Source organism: Ovis canadensis, chromosome 7 (assembly GCF_042477335.2).
Source record: "Ovis canadensis isolate MfBH-ARS-UI-01 breed Bighorn chromosome 7, ARS-UI_OviCan_v2, whole genome shotgun sequence".
Classification (NCBI taxonomy): Eukaryota; Metazoa; Chordata; class Mammalia; order Artiodactyla; family Bovidae; genus Ovis; species Ovis canadensis.
The window spans coordinates 110545297-110565482 of record NC_091251.1 but is presented as its reverse complement, the minus strand read 5'-3'; the positions used below and the strand labels follow the sequence as shown (position 1 = coordinate 110565482).

Here is a 20186-nt window from a genome sequence, read left to right as displayed (position 1 = left end):
ACAGATTTCAAGAAATGAGTATCAAAAAGATGTTCCCTGATCAAAATACAATTAGGCTAGCAATCTGTAGCAAAGGGAAAACCAGGAGAAAAAACAGACATAGAGATTAAGGAACACTTCTAAAAGACAATGAGTTAAAGAAAAAATTATAATGGAAACTATAAAATACTTTGAATTAAACTGCAATAAAAATACCACATATCAAAACTTGAGTAATGCAGCTAACGTAGTACTTGGAGAAAAATACACAGCCTTAAAATGTTCACACTACAAAAGAAGTGAGGCTGAAAATAAGCTAAACAAATGCAGAAAAAATACTGCAACATAAACTCAATGAAAGCCAAAAGAGAAGAATAAAGATAGGCATAAACATTACTGAACTAGAAAGCAAATTATCAAAGGATCAACAGAGTAAAAAACATGCCCTTAAAAAGGTTAATAACACTGACAAATCTCTGGTGAGAATAATAAAGAAAAGAAGAAAGAAGGCAAAAATAAGCAATATTAAGATAACAAGAAGAAATAATACATATTCAAGAGAGATTATGATATGATTTACGAGATTACAAGTAAGTCTATGCCAAGAATTTGAAAATTTAGATGAAATGGACAACTTTCTACATATGTACAAATTATGAAAATAGTTCTATAGCAATTTCAAAAACTGAATCAGTCAAAAACCTCACAAAGAAAACTCTAGGCCCAAATAATTTTAACGTTGAAATCCATCAAATTCAAGGAACAAATAATTACAAACTTACATAAACTACTCTAGAGCATGGAAAAACAGGAAGTAGCACCCAGTTTATTTTAGGAGGCTAGCAAAACCTGACATAGAAAAAGGGAAAATGACAGGTTAATATCAATAATGGACACAGATGCTAAAATCCTTAGCAACTGTATTTAGTAATGCATAAAAAAAAGGTAATATATCATGACAGAGCTATATTTATACTAGGGATGCAAAACTGATTTAACATTAGAAACTCAATTTTAATTCACTATATTTGAAATAGATTAAAAAGAAAAACTGTACCACCATTTCAAAGAATGCAGAAAAAGCAGCTGATAAAATTAACATATATTCAAAATTCTCTAAGCAATGAGGAATTGAAAAGAGCTTCGTTAATCAGATGATAAAGGGTATCACAAAAAACCTAAAGCAGTGGTCAGGAAACTATACCCACTACAGATCAAATCTGGCCCACCACCTTTTACTGTTACTAATGGTTTACTGGAACAAAGCAATATCCATTCACTGAAGTACTGTCTACAGCTACTTTCCAGTGGCGCAACAGTTGCAACAGAGACTGTGTGGCCTTGAAAGCCTAAAATATTTACTATTTGACTGTTAACAGGAAAGGTTACCAATTCTGACCTATAGCAAACATTATCAAAAACTCAGGTTGCACCATCAATGAAGTATCTTAGAAACATTTACTTTGAAAAGGTAAAAATACTATCTTACCTTTTGTAGAGTGTTAAGTAATGATTTGGAATGACTTTTAGGATGCACTGTAGTCTTAGTAAATTTCAGCTCCCTCCCACACCTTGCTAATTCCTTTTTGAGTTTCTCTCTTCGCTGTTGGTCTGCATCTGAGGGGAAAAAATATTGAAATACAGAGTAAAATAGAAAAAATAATTTTTTGATGACTGAAGACTAAGAAAGAGTACTTTTCTCCTTGCTAAAAATGTTTACACTACTGATATGTAAATAAAAATCCATAGGGTTTCCTGAAACTTCAAATGGATTAACTATTTAAAGAGCACAAACAAGATATGACAAACTGATTAAGCCTAAGGGCTCAAGGGAGCAACTGCTAGCAGATACAGAGATACAAAGGTTAGAAATGCAGAGCTTGAATAATTCATATACTCCCCTATAAATGAAATACTACTGTCAATATCATGTTATAAAAATGTAAGTTTTATATGACAAAAAATGACATTAAATTTCAAAATATTATTTTTAATTAGGATAACTGACTTCCATTTTTCTTAACTGCTATTCATTTGAAAATACAAACGAAAAGAGTGGTTTCATATTTTAGTGGGCTTTAAGTCAGGTACTAAGTCATTTTCGAAGACTGAAAACAGCAAAATGAAAGCCAGTCCAGCTTCAGAGTTGAAAGGCAGGTGGGGGCTTTCTTGGTGGCACCATGGATAGCGAGCGGCCTGCCAGTGCAGGGGACATGGGTTCGAGCACTGGTCCAGGAGGATTCCATCACAGAGCAACTAAGCCTGTGCTGACATCACAGCTACTGAGCCTGTGCTCTAGAGCCGGTGAGCCACACCCCCTGAAGCCCATGGGCCTAGAGCCTTGGCTCTACAGCAAGAGAAGCCGTCGCAACAAGAAGCCTGCGCTCAGCAACGAAGAGTAGCCTCTGTTCACGGCATCTAAAGAAAGTCTGCACAAAGCAATGAGGACCCAGTGCAGGCAAAAATAAAAAACTTAAAGAGGCTAACCATAAATTAAATGACTTGTATTTTCATGTAAAATTTTAAATTTAACATATGCTTTTTAACTGGAATGTATCTCAACTTGATGGACAAGATAATTTCAAGTTTCAAATCACCCTGATTTGGGGGGAAAATGGGACAAAACATTTGAAAAGAACTTTACTAAAGATATATTTAATACAAATGGCCAATAAGCATATAAAAATGTTCTACATCATTAATCATGAGGAAAATGCAAATTAAAATAATGAGATACCACTTCACACATTAAAATGGCCATCAATCAAAAAACGAGTCGATAATGTGTTAGCAGAGACACGGAGTAACTGAAATCCTAATATGTCGGAGGCAAGAATGTAAGATGGTATGGTCACTTCTGAAAACAGTTTGGGGAGTCTCTTAAAAAGTTAAATGTAATTTTATGACATGACCGAGCAATTCCATTCTCGGGTGTATACTCAAGAGAAATGAAACTGCACATTCACACAAAAGACTTGTACATGAATGTTCACAGAAGCACTGCTCATCACGGACAAAAACCAAGCAGTGAGTGTCAACCGACTGGTAGACAGGTGTACAGGGAAAGAAAAGAGATCAGCGGCTTTCAAGGCTAGGAGTGGGATGAGGAAACGGCTGCAAAGCTACCATTCTGGGGATCTTCTTAAGATGATGAAAATATTCTAAACTGGTTTGTAGTGATGGCTGCACAATTTTGTAAACTTGGTAAAAATCCATAAATTCTATGGTATGAAAATTATTTGTCAATAAAACTGCTATAAAAGGTAAAGGCTTTCTTGGAACTTCCCTGGTGGTCCAATGATTAAGAATCTGCCTGCCAAGACAGATGACACGGCTTCAGTCTCCGGCCCAGGAAGATTCCACATGCAGCGGGGCAACTCAGCCCACGTGCCACGACGGAGCCCACCTCCCAAGCCTGTGCTCCACAGCGAAGGGAAGCCCGAGCACCGCGCTAAGAGCAGCCCCTGCGCACCGCACCTGGAGAAAGCCCACGCACAGCCCCAAACTAAGAACATAAAAAGGAAAGCCTTTCTAATGCATTAGAATATGGCATTACTTAAACAATTCAACAAAGTATAGAGATATCCTAATTCAGACAATGACTGAAATTACCAATTCAGTTGTCTGCTTTGACAGAAGACTATTAAAACAGAGATGACTCAAGACCAGAGACTTATTTCTTTTTGAAAATATGTCTATAAAGCCTACTTCTAAGTAAGTTTGTATTGATTAGAATGCATATCACCTATGTTACACACAAAGTAATGATTATTAACTATACTTCAGTGTGGTGATGATAATCTTTGCGGTTCTTCAAGACATCACAATTTTTTTCATTTACATGATCATAAAGAAAAACTCCTGTCCCAACTGACTGAAGGCAGAAAGTATCATGGGATAAATAAGCACTAAGTCTAAATTCTAAGAACAAAAAATAGGAGCAACTCTGCAAGTAATCCATGTATGCTGTCAACTTCTGAATGTTTGTCTCCACCCTGGAACCTCCTCCTGAGCTCCAGGCTTTGCATTCCAACTGCCTCCTCAGCACCTCCACTTGGATTTCTAACAGGCATTTATTTTTAGCTTATAATGACCAAGATTGAATTCCCAACTCACTTGATTCACTTCCTCCCCTAGATACCTTCCTATTTACAACGTCAGTGAATTGTAACGCTGTTTTCAGCGTTGGGAGGCATCTTTGACTCACCCCTCTTTTTCTCTCCTATTCTATCTACATCCAGTCCATCAGGAAATACTGTTGACATCTGAAAAGTTTCCAGAATGAAGCCATTCCAGACTCCCTCTGCTTACAAGCACCATTAGTGTCCTATGGACAGAGAAGCCTAGTGGACTGCAGACCACGGGGGGCGCAGAGTTGGACAGGACTGAGTGCCTGAGCAAGCACACACACCCATCCTCTGCTTACAAGCACTGATCCAGACCACCCATAGTTCTCACTTGAACTGCTGTTTCCCAACTAGCCATTCTGCTTTCACCATTGCCCCTTGTAGACTGCTCTCAACTTCCCAGCCAGAGAAACACTTTAAAAGTTAAACTGGCTGTTCCTCTTCCTCTTCTCAAGACCTTCTAATGGCTTCCAATGTCATTTAGTTTTCACTTGCTTGCACATGGCCAAACCCCGTGTGGTCTGCCTCTCTCTGACCTATCTCAATGACCTCATCACCTGTCACTCCAGCTGGTTTATTTCACACCAGCTACGCAGCTCTTCTTGCTGTTGCCCTGGATACACTGATCCCAACAAACCTGGCAGAGTTTCAGTTCTGCCAAGATGAAAAGAATTCTGGAAATGGACAGTGGTTATGGCTGTACCACAAGAAGAATGCACTTAATGTCACTGAATTGTAGACTTAAAAATGGTTGAGAAGGTAAATTTTAAGTTGTGTGTGCAGTTTACCATATTTTTTTTAAAAAGGCAGTATGTTAAAAATTGCTTACATTTGATGCTGGCACTCATGCTTAGTGGAACTGAGCAGTCTACTGCAGCTGAAAGAGAAAAATCACTTGCTTTAATACTATTCTTAATATTTATAAATGACAATAACTATCAAAAGTCAAAATCACAAGAGGTTCCAGCACTTGAAGTTCCTTGTTTTTATATGTATGCTACTTCTAGAGATGAAAAATATCCTTGATAAAAAACACACTGGTTAGGATTAACAGCTCGTCGGATACTGTAGAAGGAAACATTAGTGAATTTGACCACAGCAGTGCAAACTATTCAACATGAAACAGTTAACAGCAGAAAACCAGTGTGTTGAGTGTCACTGATTAACCTCCCTGTCTCACTCACTTAACATAGTAACCGGAGTCCCAAAACAAGCTGAGAAAGCAGAGCAAATGAGAGCAGCGACACTATCTGACTTCAAGACTCACTGTAATGCTGCTGTGATTATGGCAGTGGGGTGTTGTAACAGACATGCAGATCAACAGAACTGAAGAGTGAATTTAGAACAGACCCTTGCATATGGTCAATTATCTTTTAAAAACTGCCAAGGCATTTCCATGAGGAAAGGACAATCTCTTCAACAAATGGTACTTGGGACATTTTTAGGCAAAAAAAATGGTCCTTATATAATACCCTGTGCAAAAACTAATTCAAAATGGATCAGAAACAATGTAGAAGCTAAAACTTAACCAAAATTTTAAAAACTTTAATTATTCAAATGGTAAAATAAATAATTTTGTAAAAGACATTAGTGAAAAACTACTGAGATTCTAATGAGGTCTGTAGTTAATAGTATGCTGTCAATATTAATTTTCTGGTTTTAATAATTGTATTATAGCTATATAAAATCTTAATATCAGAGAAAGCTAGATGAAGGGTTTCTGTGACATTATGTACTATTTTTGCAACTTTTCTGTTAAGTCTAAATTTATTTCATAATAAAAACTTAAATCAAGAAAATGAACTGACAAATCACAGACTGGGAGAAAATATTTGCAAAACATGTACCTGACATAGGACTGTATTTACATGAGGAGGACTCCCACAACTTGACACTAAGACGACAGACAACCCATTTTCTAAAAAATGGGCAAAAGATTTAAATAGATATTTCACCAAAGAAGATATGTAGATGGAAAATAAGAATAAGAAAAGTTGCCCAATGAAAAGGAACCCCCTCATGCGCTGCTGGTGGGATTCTAAACCGCTACCGTCACTACGGAAAACACTATGGAGGCTCCTCAGAGTTAAAAATAGAGCTACCGTACGAGTCAGTAATTCCACTCCTGAGAATTTACCGGAAGGAAATTAAACACCAATCTGCATGTTCACTGCAGCACTGTTTGCAATAGCCAACATATAGAAGCAATCTAAGTACCTTTTGATCGATGAATGGAAAAACAAGGCGAGGTATATATACACAACGGAACATTCCTTGGCTACAAAAAATGCAATCTTGTGTTTTGCTATAATATTAATGGATCTAGAGGGTTTTACTGGAAGTGAAATAAGCTGGACAAAAAAGACAAATACAGTATGATCTCATTTACACGTGGAAGCTGAAAAACAAACAAAATGAAAAGATTCAGATACAGAGAGTAAATGCTGTTGGCAAATAAGAGGAAGCTGAGAATGTGGGGCAAAATAAAATGACGGCGATTAAAAGGTACAAGCCTCCTTTTATGAAATAAGCCACAAATAAGTAATACATGGCATAAGGGAAAGAGTCAGTAACACAGTAATTAACTTTTTATGGGGAAAGATGGTTAGTAGACTCACCTTGCTGATCATTTCAGAGCATAAGCAAATGTCAAATTACTATGCAGTACATCTGAAGCTAACATAATACTGTATGTCAGCTATACCTCAATTTTAAAAAAGGAAAAAAGAGCTGCTTATCATCATCAGGTGGAGAAGGCAATGGCCCCACTCCAGTACTCTTGCCTGGAAAATCCCATGGATGGAAGAGCCTGGTAAGGTGCAGTCCATGGGGTCGCTAAGAGTCGGGCATGACTGAGCGACTTCACTTTCACTTTTCACTTTCATGCATTGGAGAAGGAAATGGCAACCCACTCCAGTGTTCTTGCCTGGAGAATCCCAGGACGGGGGAGCCTGGTGGGCTGCCATCTATGGGGTCGCACAAAGTCGGACACGACTGAGGCGACTCAGCAGCAGCAGCAGCAGCAGCAGCAGCACAAACATCATCAGGCATTAGGGAAATACAAACTAAAATGCTATGAGATACCATTACATATCCAGAGAGTGGCTAAAAAAGGATTGCCAATAGGAAGTGTTGGTGAGGATGTGGAAGTGATGGAAACAAGCAAATGACAGCCACTTTGGAAACCAGTTTGGCAGCTTCTTATAAAGTTAGACATACACTTGCTACATTACCCCACAGTTCCACTCCTAGTAAATAAATTTATCCAAGTGAAATGGAAGCATACGGTCAAATATTCTAAATGAGTGTTTACAGAAGCTTTATTCCTAATAGCCAAAAGTGAGTCAAAATAACCCAAATGTCCACCAACTGGTGAACGTCGATAAACAAACTATGGTATATTCAATAAATGGAATACTTAGTGCCGGGGGCCAGCGTGAGGAACTCCGCCCATGGCAAAGGTCATGAGGAAGGAGGCTTGGCATACGCAAAGGTGTGATCAAGCCTCAGGAAACCCCCTGTTCCCGAGCATCTACCCCAAAACCAGAGTCTGTTTTATGCTCTCACCTACACCTCTGACTTTACGGGGGGCTCTCCCCCATCACCGTTTCTCTTGGAGAAGGAGTAAACGTGCAGCTCCAAGGCAATAAAAATTCCTGGGCGTGACAAGAGTGTTTCAGCTTACAGACTCCTCTGAAGGTTATCTAGCCCACCTGTACAGGTTCCTCCGGCCACAGGCCACATGTGATTGTTTACAGCCTCCCAATCTGAAAGGCACGAGATGTTTTAGACTTACTAAAGGCAAATTCTTTTGGGGAGTTGGAAATTATTAGTATACTGGGTGGGTTAGGAATTATATTGGTGAAGGGTTTTTCATTTGTTGTGTCAATAATTGCTGCTAATTCCCTGCTCTGGGTGGGACAAAGCTGTCTCAGGTCAAACTTCTCTGCTGACAGACTAGCTTGCGTGACAGGATTATCCATACTCCTGCCACATGATTGTTTACTACCTCGAGAGTTTTGGAGTATTTTGAGAGTCTTAATTAGCACAGGGCTTTTTCTTCTTGTTGAGTCAATGATTGCCGCCAGGCCTCCATATCCTTAGGCACCTGGGAATATATTAATCAATGTATTTGGAATATAGAAAAGGAAATACAGTAGTTTTTAAGGTTAGCAATACTAGACTTTTCGAGTTAATGAATTTTCTCTTTTGTAATAGATCACTGTACTTTGTTATAAATCACTGTGTCCTTGCTATGTAAAAATGTAACTTTATCACTATCTTAAGACTAAATAGATCTTAAGGGGAACATTGGTGAAAGGATTTTCATTTGTTGGGCTGATGTTTGCTGCTAAATCTCCATGTTCCCTGCCCTTATAATGAATATAGCTAGCATATAGGAGAAATAAGTATTAACATTTAAGCATATAGGAGAAATAAGTATTAACCTTTAAGATTAATCATGTTAACCTTGGGTTAAATAAATTCCTTTCTTGATTGTAACTCACTACACCCTCACCCTATAGGAATGTAACTTTATTTGGAGGGTGGTGCCTGGTTTAAGAAAAAACACCCTTGGAAAAAATAAGTTTTTTGGTTATCAGAAAGAAAGGATCATAAAATGTCAGCGGGTCTCACTCATGGCCAGAAGATGATGTAATATTCCTAAGACTTTTTTTTTACATTTATGTGAAGCACCTGATTTTGATAAAGGTCAGGACTGCTGACTCCCACGTGACTCTGTATTCATCCCTATGTGTAACAAAAGGTATATAAGCAAACCCCAAAATAAAGAAAATGGGATCAGTTTCCAGAAAGACTGATTCCCCCATGTCGTTCTTTCTTGCTCCCTGTTTTTCTGGCTGAATTCCCATCTGAAGCGTGGGTGCTATTCCACGTAGACCAAGTTATTCAGCCTCTTTTTCTACACTATCTCCTACTACACTATCTGTTTCTAATCTCTCTCAATATCTGTAATTAAATATGTATTTTTCCAAAGACGCCGACGCCATCCCCCCACCTTTGAATTCCCTGGATCCACCGGGGCTAAACCCCGGCAACTTAGCAAAAAAAGGAAGAAATACTGACCATGGGTTAGTTTCAAGAGCGTTAACTAACTGAAATAAGTTAGATCCAAAATGACACATATTGTGTAATTCCACTTGTATGAAATTCTGGAGAAGGCAAGACTACAGTGAAGAAGGAGATCAGTGGTCGCCAGGAACTGGCGGGAAGAGAGTGACTGCCAAGGACTAGGGAGAAGCTTTTGGTGAAATGATGAAATGGTCTGTACCAGAAGTCAGCGAACGTGCTCTGTAAAAGAACAGACAATAAGTTTCTCAGGCTTCGCAGGATCACAGAACCTCATCATAACTGGTCAACTCTGCCTTTTAGCATAAGCCACCACAGACAGTATGTAGAAGAATGAATGTGTTAAAAAGAACAGATTATAAATTACTGTCAGTCACAATATTAAGACCAGCATCTAATCACAAAATATATTAGGAATAACACAGGTAAAATGAGACAGAGACATTATATTCAAACACAGCTGTTAAAACGGCATTCCGGACTCGCCAGGTGTACCAGGCTGCAGTCGGTGCTTTTCCACACCAAGCACAAACCACTGGCACATCATGTATTCATTTTTGCTACAGATTAACACACATCAGAAGTGAAGCTGAGAAGGGTTAAAACTGGGTACAGAAAGTAACATTTGCACGTGTTTACCTTTGGCTGAAAGGATTTTATTATAGTGAACAGCCATGTGATTCTTGACCAGTTGGAGGGAACTTAGTCTGAGAGAGGAGGAGTCAGTGCAAAAAGCTAAAAATTAAAACACATTTAATCATTATATATTTAAAATTAAAAACCATCATGAGATAAACACGTTACTCAGTATTAAGCACATTTTTACAGAATGCTCTAGACTCTGCCCATGGAGATGCTGGCACTGTGTCTGATGCTGAGTGTGTCCTAGCTGTCACCCTGCAGTGACACCTGACAAGCTCCTGACCACTCCAGGCTCAAACCTCCCTAAATTCTACAAGCCTGAGAGTTTCGGGAAGAGACTGGGGAAGATAACCTACCATTACATTTACAAAACTACTTCTTATTGACAGCTCTTAATCTCCTAACTAAAAATACTTAGCTGCTTGCCTGATGATAAAATAATGTTATCATGTTTAACATTTGAATATACTGGTCTGGGAAATCAAACAAATCCTACAGGTGAAGATTCTATTCTGAGATGAAAATTTCTAATTTTATACCTGAAAACAAGTCCTACAAATCAGTTTACTGCATTCTTTTGGAAGCATTAGGACAACCTTAAGACAAGTACAATCACAAAGAAATCAGATGACATTAAACTTCTTGACCCCATCTAAACTGTTAAAAGAATTCTTAGAATTAAGCATGCATATACTAGTATAAACATATAAAATATAAACATAAACACAGGCATAACTTTTTCAAATAGTAAAGTTTTTGAGAATAATACATACTTGCAGTTTAAAAATCTGCAGCTAAAAGGGCACAGACACTGAAAAGGAGGGAACTTCCTGCCCTGACCCTGAGTGTTCTCTCACTGAAGTAAACTCTGCTGCTGCTTTAATGCCCCCTTCTAAGGGAAGTCTATGCATAATAAAAGCATACGCAATAATGACAACCTTGACACGGATACTACAACTACTGCTAAAAGCGTTTATTGAATAGGTGCCATGCGTATATTGTTCAGAGCTCTTTACATGCAGTAACTCATCTAGTCATTATTATCACCATTTAATAGATGTGAAAACTGAGGCACAGGAATGGAACGTCTTCAAGGTCACACAGCTGATAAAGGACATAGTTTGGATGTGAACCAAAGCAATCTCATACTTACAATCACTGTTTGTATACCAGCTCTGCAACATATTCTTAAAAAAAAAAAGTTAGTAAATGACATACTGCTCTTCAGTCTGTTTTTCTATGTAAGTATCTTTTAAAACTAGTTCAAAATTTTTATTTAAAAATTACTTTTCAAAGTTTATGATTCTGGTTCCATGTTTATATATATGTTTTATTACCAAGAAATAAGTAATTGAAAATGATCCTTCTTTCACATTTGGAGGATCGGCATCAAAGATTTTTCATGTAAATAAGGAAAAAAAGACTTTCAATTATTTTGACCAAAAACCCAGGCTTAAAAATTTTAAGCTACAATTATAAAATATTTAAAATATACATTAAAATTTAAAGTCCTTAAAATGTGAAAACATTAAGATGTTTGATCTTACAGAATATAATTTAGAGAACATCTTAGAGAATACTGATTTTCCTTTTAGAAGATCTAGAAATTCCAACTGGATAAAGAGGCCCAGCTGGACAAACGTTTGTTCCTGATACAAAATGGCCTTTTCAAGGGCATTTCTCTTTTTCTCTGCCTGGCTTTTCCTCTTCAGTGCTGTGTCTTTAACCACCTGCTAATCACCATTTTAACAAGGAAGGCAAGCCTTCAGCCAGGGCAGTCTGCCAGCAACAGAAGAGCTGGGCTGGAGCTGCCACAGGGGGCAGGAGGCGACCAGGGCCACATCCAGGGCAGGATGGACTCCTACACTCTCTAGTCTCAGGAATTCTTGCAATATTTAATCCTAAGTAGTAGTATGGAGGAGGAGGAAATGGCAGCCCACTCCAGTACTCTTGCCTGGAAAATCCCATGACAGAGGAGCCTGGCGGGCTATGGTCCATGGGGTCGTACGGAGCAGCACACGACTGGGCACAGCCCAGCAGGAGTATGAAGCTCAAATATTGATTAAAGGAAGTATTTTTTCATCATGCTATATAATTTACAAATAAAGGAAACACAATTGGTCGATCTTTTAACCATCTCTTACCATTTTAAGTACCTCACTTACCATTACTTTTGGTGCTCAAGTGTCCTTTAAATAGGCATGATGGATCAAATGTGGGAAGGACAGAGGCTGCTCTGACTTTTAACAAAAAAACATGAATTAGGACAAATGAAACACAACTCTCACAAAGACACTATTGAACACATAAAAAATCATAAGCTTATCTTTACCAAAATTGTTTAAAATTTATTCAATCAATTCAATTACTAACCAGCAATAATATATCACATAAAAATCCTGCTGCCATAGATAAAAGGCTTTCTTTTTTAAGAAAATAAGTTATTTTTTAAAAAGTTCTGCTTGAGACTTAAGTTTCACTGGATAAAATGATAAACACTTCAATTATGTTACTTGAGGATGTACTGAGTTTATTCCATAAATCACTGACCTATTGGTTTTTAAATGATTTTGAGATATAATCAATAAGATTTTGAGTTAATATATATATATTCAGTTCAGTTCAGTTCAGTTGCTCAGTCATGTCCAACTCTTCGAGATCCCATGAATCGCAGCACGCCAGGCCTGCCTGTCCATCACCACCTCCCAGAGTTCACTCAGACTCACGTCCATCGAGTCAGTGATGCCATCCAGCCATCTCATCCTTGGTCGTCCCCTTCTCCTCCTGCCCCCAATCCCTCCCAGCATCAGAGTCTTTTCCAATGAGTCAACTCTTTGCATGAGGTGGCCAAAGTACTCGAGTTTCAGCTTTAGCATCATTCCTTCCAAAGAAATCCCAAGGCTGATCTCCTTCAGAATGGACTGGTTGGATCTCCTTGCAGTCCAAGGGACTCTCAAGAGTCTTCTCCAACACCACAGTTCAAAAGCATCAATTCTTCAGCTCTCAGCCTTCTTCACAGTCCAACTCTCACATCCATACATGACTACTGGAAAAACCATAGCCTTGACTAGACGGACCTTAGTCGGCAAAGTAATGTCTCTCCTTTTCAATATACTATCTAGGTTGGTCATAACTTTTCTTCCAAGGAGTAAGCGTCTTTTAATTTCATGGCTGCAGTCACCATCTGCAGTGATTTTGGAGCCCCCAAAAACAAACTCTGACACTGTTTCCACTGTTTCCCCATCTATTCCCCATGAAGTGATGGGACCAGATGCCATGATCTTCGTTTTCTGAATGTTGAGCTTGAAGCCAACTTTTTCACTTTCCTCTTTCACTTTCATCAAGAGGCTTTTTAGCTCCTCTTCACTTTCTGCCATAAGGGTGGTGTCACCTGCATATCTGAGGTTATTGATATTTCTCCCGGCAATCTTGATTCCAGCTTGTGTTTCTTCCAGTCCAGCATTTCTCATGATGTACTCTGCAGAGAAGTTAAATAAGCAGGGTGACAATATACAGCCTTGACATACTCCTTTTCCTATTTGGAACCAGTCTGTTGTTCCATGTCCAGTTCTAACTGTTGCTTCTTGACCTGTATACATCATAGGCTGGTCTGTCCTTAAAAATAATTTTAAGAAAGTGATCCTCTCACAGAGTAATTTAGTAACTTATAAAATTATATACTATAAAATTATTATATAAAAGTACATAAGAATGTCAGAACTTAATGATTAAAGATGTCTTAAGCTTCATCTAGTCCAATCTATTTACCCTCCTGCTTGGATTCTATCTAAACATCTTATATTTAATTTTTTATTTATTTTTATTTTATATTTATTTATATTTATTTTTTAATTGAAGGATAATTGCTATACAGAATTGCAAACTGTCAAACATTAACATGAATCATACAATTGTTTTATACAATTGCAAACTGCCAGACATTAGCATGAATCAGCCATAGGCACACACTTGTGAACCTCCCATCGTACCGCTCTAGGCTGTTACAGAGCTCTGGTTTGCGTCCCCTGCGGCATACAGCAAACCCTCGTTGGCTGTCCATCTCACAGGTGGCAGCGCGTGTCCCCACGCCACCCTCCCCACACACCCCGCCCTCCCCCCCCCCCCCCCCCAGCCACACCAAGTCTGCTCTCTGCATCTGTCTCCACTGCTGTCCTGCAAATAATGTCATCAGGACCATCTTCCTACATTCCATACATATGCATTAGTACACAAAATTTGTTTTTCTGATTTACTGCACTCTGTGTAACAAGCTCTAGTTTCACCCACCTCATTAGAACTGACTCAAATGTGTTCCTTTTTATGGCTGAGTAATATTCCACTGTATATATGTACTACAGCTTCTTTATCCATTCATGTGTCAATGGGCATTTAGGTGGCTTCCACGTCCTAGCTGTTGCAAATAGTGCTGTAATGAACACTGGGGCACAGAAAACTAATATCTCCCCTAACGTCAGTGTCTCACCTTTCAGACAAGATGCACTGTCAGAAAACTAGATATATACTTCATCACAAAACAACTTCTGTCCCCCCAAAGTGATTGTGTTTTGAGGGGTAACCTCCAAGATAGGAAGGCTGAGTCACAGAGTTTAATGGAATTCAACAAGCAAATATAGTGTATTCCAAGACATCTTTTAAATGGGTACATGGGCAGTCTGCTCTATAAGCTATCAAGGTATGGGGAAGAAACAGTCAAAGTCTGAAACAAATATGGATGTCTGAAAACAGAAAAAGACGTACCAAGTCAATAGAACTAAAATCCGGGATGAGAGAACAAATCCTGCTAGAACACAGTGAAACAAACAAACAAAAAAACCACCTAAGAATATCCAAGAAGCTCCATCTACGTAAGTCAGAGCAAGAAGGAAAACCATTGACTTATTTAGGACAAGAGAAGTCACGGAGGGAACACTTGAGTTGGTAGTAAAGACAGTCATGAAGGAGCACATGGAAATACAAAGGGAGAAAACTAACCACCAAACTCTCAAACAAATCTTATTTCTCCAGAGGAAAAAACTGCTGACTTTTTGCCTACCCAGAATCCAGTGCCCCTTTGAGGAAAACAGGACCTTAACCTGCTTGAGGAACCACTCCTCCCTTCGCTTAGCCTAGCTGGTTCAAGAGGATCCCACTGTTGGAGGTGCGCATATCATCCCAAACTGGCCAGTTATGGTGACCCAAGTCCAGACAATGAGACACAGTCCTGGGACGTCTACCAGGACTATTAGGAACCCCCTAGAACATAAACAGGCCTGACCCTACTGGTGGCCATCTTGCCCCACACGGTGGGAACCTGTCTGAGAAGGAAACTTACACAGAGGTAAGCGGAACCAGGACCAAAGATCACTGGTAACACTGCTTGAGCACTGGGATATAACCATGTTTGAAGCTCTACCCTCCCTAGACTTTTCTCCACAGGAGCTCAAAAATTCCCACTTTCGCTTAAACCAATTTGAGTTGGATTTCTTCACTTGTATTCACTTACTGAATACTGCTAAGCGTACCCGGCAACCTTTTAACCACTTTGTAGCTAGAAACTCACTTAATCCTTAAAACAATCCTATGAGATTGGTACTATCGTTATTCACACTGTATAGATGAAGCACAAAGATGTAAGACATGTCATCTGCCCAAGAACTCAGCAGTCTGGCTCCTGAGTCTTAACCATTACACTGTGCTGATCAATATAAATTGCTAGTACTCAAATCATGCTGCATGCTACTATTATATCATATGAAACAGGCTAAGAAGTATGTAGTTTATTCCCTGTATGCAGTTTATTCCTTCCAAGTTCCTTCCTAATGAACACGTTTCACTACAGTTCACAGAAAAAGAAAAAGCAGGTATATACAGAGAAGTGAGAGAGCACAATGTAAAAGGCCGTAAGTGACAAAAGATAAATAACTTTAGATGTCTTAGTACCCTGCGCTCTCAAAATCATCAGAGGTAATGAAATCTAATCAATTTAAAAGGTGCAATTTTGTTGTTCAGTAGCTAAATTATGTCCAACTCTTTGTGACCCCATGGACTACAGCACATCAGGCTTCCTGTCCCTCACCATCTCCTGGACCTTGCTCAAACTCATGTCCATTGAGTCGGTGATGTCACCCAACCATCTCATCCTCTATTGCCCCCTTCTCCTTTTGCTTTCCTTCCTTCCCAGCATCAGGGTCTTTTCCACTGAGCCGGCTCTTTGCATCAGGTGGCTAGAGTATTTGAACTTCAGCATCAGTCCTTTCAATAATATTCAGGGTTGATTTCCTTTAGGATTGATTGGTTTGATCTTCTTGCAGACCAAGGGACTCTCAAGAGTCTTCTCCAGCACCACAATTTGAAAGCATGAATTCTTCAGCACTCAACCATCTTTATGGTCCAATTCTCACATCCATACATGGTTACATAGCTTTGATTATATGTACCTTTGTCGACAAAATGATGTCTCTGCTTTTTAATGTACCGTCTAGGTTTGTCGTGACTTTCCTTCCAAGGAGCAAGCATCTTTTAACTTCATGGCTGCAGTCACCACTCACAGTGATTTTGGAGCCCAAGAAAAGAAAACCTGTCACTGCTTCTACTTTTCCCCCTTTCTATTTGTTATAAAGTGAAGGGATCAGATGCCATATTAGTTTTTTGAATGCTGAGTTTTCACTCTCCTCTTTCACTGTAATCAAGAGGCTCTTTAGTTTCTCTTCACTTTCTGCCATTAGAGTGGTATCATCTGCATATCTGAGGTTGTTGATATTTCTCCCAGCAATCTTGATTACAGCTTGTGATTCATCCAGCCTGGCATTTCACATAATGGACTCTGCATATATTTCATGGTCAGAGGAGCCTGGTGGGCTATAGTCCATGGGGTTCCCCAAGTGGGATTAGGGTAACTCTAACCACCTCATTTTAACTTAATTAACTCTTTAAGGGTCCTATCTTCAATACCATCGAATTCTGAGATAGAGGGTTTGGACTTCAAAAACTCTGCATATAAGTTAAATAAGCAGGGTGACAATATACAGCCTTGTCATACTCCTTTTCCAATTTTAAACCAGTCCATTGCTCCATGTCTCCTTAGGTATTTTAGCTCTATTTATGGTTTTCTATTAACAATTACCCCAGATCTGTCGAGTATTACACTTTTCTTAAAAGCTCAATAAAAAGCAATGTTTGATACTATACATCATATAATGTCCTAAAAATGGAGCTAGTTAAACTGGGTAAGTTATAAAAACAGAAACCTTTCTACTTTTTCTTACATGAACTTGATTTTAAAAACAACCTAATTAACAAATAGAGTTACTAAGTCTATGATAACTCTAATTTTTACATATATCCTTGCCCATGCTCCCATTTCTACCATGAGATGGTTAAGTTGCTCTAAGGTTTTGCTTTATCATACCTGGATTGAAAGTCTGTTGTGTCACTTATTGGGACCTTGGGAAGTTATTTATGATCTTTTTAGTTTATTCACCGTGAAATCAATGTACAAGATGTTTTGTGCATTAAAACTCAAGATAATTTCCGAATAGTTTCCAGTATACACCAAGAGTCATGTTCACTTCTGTGGTAAAACTTTTGAAAACCATAAACGTACTTTTGTTTGCTTTTTCTGGAACTTAGATGGTAAACTGTCAGAAAATACAGCTTGCTGATCAATGAATAGTTATCTCCTACATTCAGAACAGCACTTATTTTGATCGATGATTACATAATAAAGGCACACTTGTATGCAAAGCAAGACATTGCTAGGAACCATCTGGCAGCTTGGTTTAAAGGTATAATTTAAAATAGATAGGAACACTGAATTGGAAGAAGTCTGAAGGCTGCCTTATCTGCCTTGCTCACAGTGTGAAGATGCAAACTATCTGGGCTGGGCTGACTCCTAGAGCCTCTTGATGAAAGTGAAAGAGGAGAGTGAAAAAGTTGGCTTCAAGCTCAACATTCAGAAAACGAAGATCATGGCATCTGGTCCCATCACTTCATGGGAAATAGATGGGGAAACAGTGGAAACAGTGTCAGACTTTATTTTTTGGGGCTCCAAAATCACTGCAGATGGTGACTGCAGCCATGAAATTAAAAGACGCTTACTCCTTGGAAGAAAAGTTATGACCAACCTAGATAGCATAATCAAAAGCAGAGACATTACTTCGCCAACAAAGGTCCATCTAGTCAAGGCTATGGTTTTTCCTGTGGTCATGTGTGGATGTGAAGAAAGCTGAGCGCTGAAGAATTGATGATTTTGAACAGTGGTGTTGGAGAAGACTCTTGAGAGTCCCTTGGACTGCAAGGAGATCCAACCAGTTCATTCTGAAGGAGATCAGCCCTGGGTGTTCTTTGGAAGGAATGATGCTAAAGCTGAAACTCGAGTACTTTGGCCACCTCATGCAAAGAGTTGACTCATTGGCAAAGACTCTGATGCTAGGAGGGATTGGGGGCAGGAGAAGGGGACGACAGAGGATGAGATGTCTGGATGTAATCACTGAGTCGATGGATGTGAGTCTGAGTGAACTCCGGGAGTTGGTGATGGACAGCGAGGCCTGGTGTGCTGCGATTCATGGGGCCGCAGAGTCGGACACGACTGAGCGACTGAACTGAACTGAAGTACTTCACAGTGTGCCAAGAGCTTTGTAGGTATTATCTGCATTTAATCCTCAAGAACTCCAAGACATGGGTGGTTTTACAACCACGTTCGAGATGAAGAGACCGAAGCTCACCCCTATCACCCCTAAGTGCAGGGGGCGGGTGAGGGGGGACTTGATTCGGGGCTCAGGGAGGTCTGCCTCCGACCCCGACTTCAGGGGGACAGGGCCTCCCGGAGCCGGGGTAATAAACTCTGAGCCAACGAGCGCACCTGGGGAGCCCGCAAGCAGGGCTTCCTCGGCGGCAAGAGGCCTAGACAGCTTGTGGAAGGGTCGGAGGCAACGCCGACGACCAGGCAGGGGCCCGGGAGCGCGCGCGCGCGGCCGCGACGCCTACCCCACACCTGAGGGGGCCGGGCAGCCGGCGGGCGCCCGCGACGGCGGCCCTTTACCTCTCCGGCTGGCGTCCATGCTCGGGTCCTCCTGCGGCCACACCGCGGGGACTTGTGGCGTCCCCTTCAGCCCTTCCAGGGGCCGGGCCGGCTCCCCGCGGCAGAGGTTCGGCGAGATGCACCCGGAGGGCGGGGCGGCGCGGCGGCGGCGGAGGCGGCCGGAGACTCACGCGCGGCGGGCGCCTGAGGGCGGGCCCCGAGGCGCCGGATTGTGACGTCACCGCGCAGGGACGCGCCCCCACCCGCCCCGCGGGTCTCGAGATGGGAGTGGAGGACGTGAAGACGCTGGGGTGCAGCGCCGGCCTGCGGCCCTGCGGCTCTGCGGCGCGTCGGCACTCCGCCCCCAACACCGGGCAGGCCTTATCTGTGCGGGACGAGCAGGAAAACATGCCGGCCTCATCGGGCGTCCGTGTCTCCTGGGTCCCGGAAAGAATTGTTGGTTGAACTCAGGGTAGCAATTAACCAGCTCCAGATAGTTAGATTTCCAAGCAGTACTTGAACATTTGGATTAGTGGACATCCTGTGTATGAAAAGCATCTATGTATTATCTTAATTCTTAACCCCAATAATCAGTTTGCATTTCTTCTCGACGCAGGGATCAAACTCGGGTCTCCTGCATTGCAGGCAGAAGCTTTACCGTCTGAGCCACCAAGGAAGCCCCAAATAATTAAAGTTACAAGCAGTAGTACTTGAACATTTGGATCAGTGAAAATCCTGGGGTTGAAAGCATCTACATATTATCTTAATTCTTAATCCCGGTAATCACTTTACATTTCCTTTCTGCTTCCTGAGCTTCCCCGCACCCCCTCCTCTTCCACCACCACCTTCCGCCTTTTTGTGTACACCCGTGGCAGATTCATGTCAATGTACGGCAAAACCATGTTGTAATTAGCCTCCAAGGAAAATACATAAATTTATATTAAAAAATAATAAAATCTTAAGTCATCAGTTTTCCTTTATGATGGGAAAGAGTTGTAACATGAACAAGGCCTTGAATTATCCGTGGCTTTCCACAATTTAATTTCGAAGGAGGTACTTTTGAATCCTTGGACGCGAGGACAGACTGGGGCCGGGCAGCGTTCTGTAATGTGTTTTGTCCGCAGCAGGTCTATGGACATTCGGGGCTGGATGCATGATTGTTGTGCTGTCCTGTGCAGTGCAGCGTGTTTAGCAGCGAGCCGTGACCTCTGCGCACGGCATGGCAGGAGCAGCCCACCTATTCCACCCCTGGTTGTGCCAGGAAAGGTCATCAGCTGTTGCCAAAGGTCCTCTGAGACACAAAATTGCAGCCCCAGCCCCCGCCAGCA

The 20186-nt window shown here is 40.6% G+C and overlaps 1 protein-coding gene across 23 annotated transcripts in view; it reads right to left on the bottom strand.

Annotated features, from left to right (window-relative positions):
- SPATA7 (spermatogenesis associated 7) overlaps positions 1-19113 on the bottom strand; it is a 40684-nt gene extending 21571 nt beyond the window's left edge. For 4 of the 23 annotated variants that reach the window (XM_069597212.1, XM_069597214.1, XM_069597219.1 and 1 more), the window contains exons 1-5: positions 18880-19085; positions 12005-12079; positions 9837-9932; positions 4936-4983; positions 1469-1596 (exon numbers count right to left, since the gene is read on the bottom strand). In XM_069597212.1, the coding sequence (XP_069453313.1) occupies positions 1469-1596; positions 4936-4983; positions 9837-9932; positions 12005-12079; positions 18880-18898 (366 nt within the window). In that variant the 5' untranslated portion in view covers positions 18899-19085. Of the gene's footprint in view, positions 1-1468; positions 1597-4935; positions 4984-6323; positions 6505-7673; positions 9420-9836; positions 9933-12004; positions 12080-18879 lie in introns of those variants that run through there. The other 19 variants (XM_069597217.1, XM_069597226.1, XM_069597224.1 and 16 more) reach the window with 14 other exon arrangements.
- Positions 19114-20186: the final 1073 nt, after the last annotated feature.